A 9,125-nucleotide genomic window follows, 5' to 3' on the forward strand; every position below is an offset into this window, starting at 1 on the left:
TCATGGATTGGCAAGATTAATATAGTAAAAATGGCCATCTTACCAAAAGCAATCTACAGATACAATGCAATCCCCATCAAAATTCCAACTCAATTATTCATAGAGTTGCAATTCCCAAATTTATTTGGAATAACAACAACAATAAAAACCACAATAGTGACAACTATTCTCAACAGTAAAAGAGCTTCTCAGGAAATCACCACCACTGACCTCAAGCTGCATTAAAGGAAAATCATGATAAAAACTGCTTACAGAGACAGGCAGGTAGATCAATGGAACAGAATTGAAGATACAGAAATAAGCCCGCACACCTATGGTCACTTGATATTTGACAAAGGAATTAAAACCATCCAGTAGAAAGAAGCATTTAGAATGAATGATGCTGGTTCAACTGGCTGTCAACATGCAGAAGAATGCAAATCAATTCTTACTTATCTCTTTGTACAAAGCTCAAGTCCAAGTGGATTGAGAACCTCAACATAATACCAGATACACTGAATCTAATGGAAGAGAAAATGGGGTAGAGCCACAAACTCATAGGCACAGGAAAAAATTTCCTCAACAGAACACCACTGGTTTATGCTCATCAAGAATCAATAAATTGAACCTCACAAAATTGCAAAGCTTCTGTAAGGGAAAGGACACTGTCAATAGAACAAAACAGCAACCAATAAATTGGGGAAAATCTTTACTAATTCTACATGTGATAGAAGGTTAATATCCAATATATACAAAGAACTCAAGAAGTTAGACTCCATAGAATCCAATATCCATATTTTAAAATGGGGTACAGAGCTAAACAAAGATTTTCAACTGAGGAATATCAAATGGCTGTGAAATGCATAAATAAATGCTCACCATCCCTGATTATCAGGGAAATGCAAATTAAAACAACCCTGAGAGTTTACCTAACACCATTCAGAATGGCTAAGACCAAAAACCACAGGTGACAGCAGGTGGTGACAAGAATGTGGACAAAGAGGAAAACTCTTCCATTGTTGGTGGAGTTGTAAACTGGTACAACCACTCTGGAAATCAGTCTGGTGGTTCCTCAGAAAATTGGATATACTGCCACCTGAGGACCCAGCTATAACACTCCTTGGCATATACCCAAAAGATGCTCCAACATGTAGCAAGTACACATGTTTTACTATGTTCATAGCAGCCTTATTTATAATGGCCAGAAGCTTAAAAGAATTCAGATGTCCTTCAACAGAGGAATAAATACAGATAATGTGAAACATTTACACAATGGAATACTACTCAGTTATTAAAAACAATTACTTTATGAAATTTTTAGACAAATGGATGGAACTAGAAAATATTATTCTTAGTGAATAACCCAAAGACTTAAGAAGATACATGTTATACACTCACTGATAAGTGCATATTAGTCCAAAAGCTCAAAATACCCAAGATACAACTGTCAGAAAACAGGAAGCTCAAGAAGAAGGAAGACAGAAATGTGGATGCCTCAGTCCTTTTTTAGGAGGGGCAACAAAATATTCATAGGAGAAAATATAGAGACAAAAAGTGGAGCAGAAACTGAAGGAATGGCCATCCAGAGACTGCTTCACCTGTGGTCCATCCCATATGCAGCCAATATACCCAAGCACTATTGCTGGTGCCAAGAAGTGCTTGCTGACAGAAGCATGCTCCTGAGAGGCTCTACCAGAGCTTTACTGATACAGATTAAGATGCTTGCAGCTAACCATCAGACTGAACACAGGGATCCCCAAGTGAGGAGATTAAAGCGTTGAAGGAGCTGAAGGTGCTTGCAGCCTCATAGGAAGAACAATATCAACCAACCAGAACCCCCAGAGCTACCAGGGACTAAACCTCCAACCAAAAGTAAACATGGAGGAGCCTTAGAGAATGGAATTGTCCAGCATCAATAGGAGGAGAAGCCCTTAGTCTTGAGAAGGTGTTGAGCTGGGAGTGGGTGGATGGGAAGGGGAGCTTTCTTATAGAGCAGGGGGTGTAAGGATTAGAGTGGGAGAGGAGGAACCATGAAAGGGGATAACATTTAAATGTAAATACATAAACTATCCAATAAAAAAGTATCACAAAAAAACAGATGTCTCAGAATAAAAGGGATGTCTTGAATACTGTTTCTGTTTGATGTCTTTCTCTAGATAGGGTTTCTCTGTGTAGCACTTACTATCCTCAGAAGGGCTCTGTAGATCAGGCTATACTCAGACTCAGAAATCTATCTGCCTCTGCATCCTTGGTGCTGAGTTAAAGCATCAGGTGCACCAGAACAAGCTGAATACTCTTCTTAGATTTGTAAATAAGAAATAAAATAACAAATAAATACAAAACTATTGAGCTATTATATTATCTAGTGACCTGTTGTATAAAATAACAAGAAATTTTGTATGTCAGAAAATGTCTGTGTGTGTGAGAGTGTGTGTATTGAGACACACACACACACTCAGAGAGAGAGAGAGAGAGAGAGAGAGAGAGAGAGAGAGAGAGAGAGAGAATTGAATCATACCAAGCTAGTAAGGAGAATCCAACATGATTTCATTAATAGTTGAATTTCTCCACTTTAGCCTAGAGAAATAGATGGGTAGGTTGTAAGTGACCAGTACATTTGGAGGGTTTTATTAAACAATCACTTGTCAAAGATGACAGTATTACATTTTGACTATAGGAGTATATAATAGTGTGTAAAACAGAGTAAATATAATTAGTGGTAATATATTTACAAATGTGGCCCATGAGCAATATTCTAATATAAACTAATAATTTTATGTATAAATTAATTTTCAGGATTAATTTATAAGTAAAATAAAGTACTTCTAGATAATAATGTTATGATCATATATATATATATATATATATATATATATATATATATATATATATATATATATATATATTACTTTATTTGTCAGGGTAATTATTTCAAAAGACTAAATTAGAAACCTGGATGATTATAATACAACAGGCATTACTTTAGTTAAAAAAAATCAATCTCCGTTTGCTATTAACTACATAAACATAAAATTGACTAACAGTTTCAACTTTCATTTTTGTTGTTGTTGTTGTTGTTGTTGTACTCCAGGAAAACTAGTTTGACGTGTATAAAGAAAATAGGACAATTAAACTAATAGGGTGCTTTGAGAATTGAAGCCCTGGGACATATGACAATTAAATAATGCTCTTTCTTCTCCTTTTCCTCTATCTCTGATATTTGTACTGTGAAAATTCATCTGATTCATCTTTGAACAGATAATTGAGAGGAAACAGCTTCAGTAACGAATATTGGAAAAGCTGGTATGCTCAGGTTAGGGCCAGTGAGGTAGGTACAGGGAGCAGAGCAGATGCATGTGGGGGGGGGGGACCAACCCTTAGAGTGTAAACTGGAAAGTAGCTGTTTATTACTATAAAGAACCTGTACTTCAAAGAAACTTCAGTTTTCATTGAGATATTTTTCAAATCTTATTACATTTCCATCTATATGTGATGAATTATTTTTCCAATATTTTTCCAAAGAAAATCTATTCTTCACTCTTTTGTGTGACTTGACCTGTTTCCTATTTCAGAACTATTCAAGATCAACTTCTAGGATTATAATTTCCTCTTCATACTATGTCATTCCCTTTAAATAAATGTTAATGCATTTTTATTTAGACTAACTATTCTTCCCTGTATTTACATTCATGTATAAATAATATTGTAAGATTTCTCCTTTGTAGGTAATTTCTCCTCAATATTTACTTCACTTATAACATTTATATTTATTTAGGCCTAAAATTTAATAGGCAACATGCAATTCCCCAAAAATGCAAATAATGAGACAAATGCAGAAGGCAGTCCATGATTTCCAAACCATGCCCCTGATGACCTTCCTCTGCTGCTTAGTTCACTAATCTTTAAAATGTCTACCAATTCCTGATAAGAACATCGTCATAGAGTAACAGTTTGGTCTTGAATAACTCTATCTATCTACCTAGCTACCTAGCTGTCTTTCCTCACTTTTTTCTGGTGCCTTTTTGTCTTTAATTCAGAGAACTTTTCTATCTCAGAGAAGAGAAAACTTTTAGTTTCACTCTCAAAGAATCAATTACTTTATTACTTTGCAAGTAGTTTCATAAATTAAATAACATTTTTACGCATTCATAATAACAACATTTTCAACCATTGAAAATCTGGTAATTTATATGTCTAAAGATATTCATATGAAAATTCAATTGCTAGCAGGTATAGATGATAAAGGAGAGAGACATTTAGCTACATTGAAAATAAGAATAAACTACATACATTTGAGAATAATAAAAAATATTTGCTTGATTAAACAAATGACAGTCATTATCAAAATGAAAGATAAGCTACCAAGGATTATTTTGTGATGTTTCAGCAGCTATTATTTAAAAACTAAACTTATCTTTTCTCTAGCAGATAACAAAGGTAATATGGAAACAGAAAACTACACAATGATAGCAGAATTTATCATCCAGGGTCTCTCAGATGATCCTAAGCTGCAACCCATTCTCTTTGGACTGTTTCTTTCCATGTATCTGGTCACTGTGCTTGGGAACTTGCTCATCATTCTGGCAGTAAGCTCTGACTCACATCTCCATAATCCCATGTATTTCTTTCTCTCCAATCTGTCCTTTATTGACATCTGTTTCATCTCAACCACAGTACCAAAGATGCTAGTGAACATGCAGTCACAGAGAAAAGACATCTCCTACATAGAATGCCTTACACAGGTATATCTTTCTAATACTTTTGCTGAGATGGATGATTTTTTACTGACAGTAATGGCCTACGATCGCTATGTAGCCATCTGTAACCCCCTTAATTATACTATTATCATGAAACCCCAGGTGTGTGGCCTTCTGGTACTGATGTTTTGGATTACCATGTCCTGTATCTCCCTGACTCATGTACTGTTGATAAATAAACTGAACTTCTCAAGAGGCACAGAAATCCCACATTTCTTTTGTGAACTGGCTCAAGTTCTCAAAGTATCCAACTCTGACACTTACATAAATTATGTCTTCATGTATGTGATGACTTTCTTACTGGGTGTAATTCCTGTGACAGGAATATTTATGTCTTACTCACAGGTTGTCAATTCCTTATTAAGGATGTCCTCTACTGTGAGTAAGTACAAAGCTTTTTCTACCTGTGGATCTCACCTCTGTGTGGTCTCTTTGTTCTATGGGTCAGGAATTGGAGTTTACTTCAGCTCTTCTGTGCTTCATTCCACCCAGAAGAAAATGATTGCTTCATTGATGTACACTGTGATCAGCCCCATGTTGAACCCCTTCATCTATAGCCTGAGAAACAAAGATGTGAAGGGTGCCCTTGCTAAACTTTTTATCAGATTCGCCTCTTGCCTATTGTGGATCAAAGACTTCAGAATTAAATTTATACTAAGACTTGAGAAGTGAAATTTATGAACATACTTCTCCTGAGGTTTTTTTTGTATCATAAAATATATGCCTAATCTACACTATTCTAAAAGTATATGTAACTTTGGATTTGTGGACTTTTTACAGAAAATATTTTAATTACATTTCATTATGCTTAAAAATTGTGGTTGTCAGTTACACGAAACTATTAGAAGAGAAAGTGAGAAAAACTTAGCACACATAGGCACAGGGAAATTTTTCTTCAAAAGAACACCAATGGTTTATGCTCTAATATCAAGAATCTATAAATGGGACCTGATTTGATTGCAAAGTTTCTGTAAGACTAAGGACACTATCAAGAAAACAAAACGACTGCCAACAGACTGTTAAAGGATCTTTACCATTTTACATCTGATATAGATATAAAATACAATACATACAAAGAACTCAAGAAATTAGACTCCAGAGATTCAAACAATCCTATTTAAAAATGGGTTACAGAGACAAACAAACAATTGTCAACTGAGGAATATTTAATGGCTGAGATGCACCTAAGGAAATGCTCACCATCCCTAGTCATCAGGGAAATACAAATCAAAACAACCCTGAAATTCCACCTCACACCAGTTAGAATGGCTAAGACCAAAAACTCAGATGACAGCAGATGCTGTCAAGGATATGGATAAAGAGGAACACTCCTCCACTGTTGTAAGCTGGTACAACCACTCTGGAAATCAGTCTGGCAGTTCTTCAGAAAATCAGACATAGTACTACCTGAATATCCTGCTAATCCACTTTTGGGCATATACCCCAAAGATGCTCCAATATATAATAAGAACACATGATCCACCATGTTAACAGCAGCCTTATTTATAATAGCCAGAAGCTGAAAAGAACCCAGATGTCCTTCATTAGATGAATGAATACAGAAATTATGGTACATTTACACAATGGAGTACTACTCAGGTATTAGAAACAATGACTTTACAAAATTCCTAGGCAAATAGATGAAACTAGAGAATATCATCCTGAGTGAGGTAACCCAGTCACAAAAGAACAGATATAGTATGCAGTCACTGGTAATTGGATACTAGATCCAGGAAGCTCTGAATACTCAAGTAACAACTCACAGGCCATATGAAGCTCAAAAAGAAGGAAGGCCAAAATGTGAAAACCTCACTCCTTAGAAGAAAAAAAAAACAGTAAGTGCATAGCACCCTCTCAGAGTGGGGTATACCTACAGCTTAAAATCATTAATAATTCAAGAGCTAAGAATGCAGCCTTGTGGCAATCCTTGGTATTTAAAAATCATTATGTTTAATCTTAACATACCAATTAAACTTTGACTATTTCCATGTTACATTTTGTTTTCTATGTACTTTATGCTCATTGTAACTAGTAAGTTTTAAATGCATACTATCAAACCTTTTTAAAAAATCTGATGTTACTCTACTCTGTTCCCTGCAAAAGCCTCATCACATTCCTCCTCTACCTTGTCTCCAAGAAGATGCTTCCCACTACCAGACCTCCCCACTCCCTGTGGCCTCAAGGTATTTGGGTATTATATGCCAGGCACCTCAGACCAGCTCATATATTCTGCCTGATTAGTGGCTTAGTGTCTGGGAGCTCTGGAGATGCCTGGTTAGTTGAGACTGCTGTTCTTCCCTTGGGGTCCCCTTCTTTTTGATCATCTATCCTTCCCATAATTTATTATAGGGGTCCCAAACTTCAGTCTAATATTTGGGTGTAAGTGTCTATGTCTGTCTCAGTCAGCTGTTGTTTGGCCTTCTCTGAGGACAGCCACGCTAGGCTCTTATTTATAAGCATAGCATAAAATCAGTAAGTTTCAGGCCTTGGTACCTCCCTAAGAGATCTATCCCAAGTTGGGTCAGACCTTCTTTTCCTCAGTCTCATTTCCATTTTTGTTTCTGAATTCTTTTAGACAGACACAATGTTTAGTCAAAACTTTTGAATACAGTTGGTAACTCATTCCTTCCACTTGAGGCTCTGTCTATCTATTGGAAGTGGACTCTTTCAGTTCCCTCTCCACAATGTTGGGCATTTCATCTAAGGTCACTCCCTATGAGACCTGAGATTCTCTCATCTCCCAGGTCTCTGATATTTTCTAGTGGGTCCTCCCCATCTCTCAGTCCCAAAGGCTGCAGGTCCTCTGAGATTCTCTTCTGTTCCCACCTCCACATCTGACCCTGTACCTCTGTTCCCCTCCCTGTCTCCTTTCCCACCCAGGTCCCTCCCTCTGTCTGCTTCACATGATTATTTTATTCACCTGTCTAAGTAGGATTGGAACATCCTACTTAGATACTTGTATCCTAAGTATTCTATACTTTGGGGCTAATTCACAATTATCAGTGAGTAAATACCCTGCAAGTACTTTTGGGTATGGTTTACCTCACTCAATATATTCACTAATTCCATATAAATAGTGTATCATTGTATAAATGGACCACATTTTTGTGTACATTTTTTATTTGATGAATATCTGGATTACTTCAAGCTATTATAACTGAATCATAGTAGAGCATGTGTCTCTGTGGTATGGTGAGGCATCTTTCAAGTGTATGCCCAAAAATGGTATAAATAGGTCTTCAGGTAGATCTATTTCTAATATTCTAAGGAACAACCAGATTGAGTTTAAGAATGTTGTATGTGTTTGTAATCTCACCAGCAATGGAGAAGTGTTCCACTTTTTCCACATCCTCTCCAGCATCTGTTGTCACCTGCGTTTTTGATCTTAGCCATTTTGATTAGTATCAGGTGGAATCTCAGGGTCATTTTGATTTGCACTTCCCTGATTACTAAGGACATTAAACATTTCTTTGAGTGTTTCTCAGTCATTTGAGATATCTCAGTTCAGAATTCTCTATTTAGCTCTGTACCTCATGTTCAATAGGGTTATATGATTTTTCTAGAGTCTAACTTTTTGAGTTCTTTGTGTATTCTGGATATTAGCCCTCTATTGGATATGGAGTTAGTGAAGTTTTTCTCCAGTCTGTAGGTTGCCAATTTGTATTATTGATGGTTTATTCTGTGTTCATTTGCATGAGGTCCCATTTATCAACTGTTGATCTAAGAGCCAAAGTCTCTGGTGTTCTGTTCAGGAAATTTTCTCCTGTGCCAATGAGTTTGAGTCTCTTTCCTACTTTTTCTTCTGTTTGATTCAGTGTATCTAGTTTTATGCTGAGGTCCATGATCCACTTGTTCTTGAGCTTTGTGTAGGATTAGACCAGCACATTTATTAAAGAAGCCTTTTCCCCATTGCATGTTTTTTGCTTCTTCATCAAAGATCAAATGTACAAAACTGAGTGGGTTATAACTGAGTGGGTTTATTTCTGGATTTTCTGTCCTATTCTGTTGATCAATCTGTCTGTCTCTGTACCAATACCACGCAGTTTTAATCACTATTGCTCTGTAGTACAGCTTGAAGCCAGGGACGGTGATTCTCCCATAAGAACTTTTATTATTAAGATTTTTTTTTTGGCTATCCTTAGTTTTATTTCATTGTTGTTGTTTTGTTTTTTGTTTGTTTGTTTATTGCTATTTTAGATAAATTTGAGAATTGCCCTTTTCCATGTTTTAAAGAATTATGTTGCTATTTTGAGGAGAATGTCAGTTAATCTAGAGATTGCTTTTGGGAGGATGGCCTTTTTTACTATGTCAATCCTACCAATGCATGAGGATAAAAAATCTTCCCATCTTCTAATGTCTTTTTATATTTTTTCTTGAGAAACTTGAAGT

General features: G+C 36.1%; 1 protein-coding gene across 1 annotated transcript; it reads left to right on the forward strand.

Annotated features, from left to right (window-relative positions):
• Positions 1-4,421: 4,421 nt before the first annotated feature.
• Positions 4,422-5,408, forward strand: LOC308430899 (olfactory receptor 1174-like; the record flags this gene model as incomplete). Its single annotated transcript, XM_080930180.1, has 1 exon — positions 4,422-5,408. The coding sequence occupies one exon, from the start codon at positions 4,422-4,424 to the stop codon at positions 5,406-5,408; it is 987 nt and encodes a 328-aa protein (XP_080786306.1).
• Positions 5,409-9,125: the final 3,717 nt, after the last annotated feature.

Source organism: Micromys minutus (assembly GCF_963924665.1).
Source record: "Micromys minutus genome assembly, chromosome: 16".
NCBI lineage: Eukaryota > Metazoa > Chordata > Mammalia > Rodentia > Muridae > Micromys > Micromys minutus.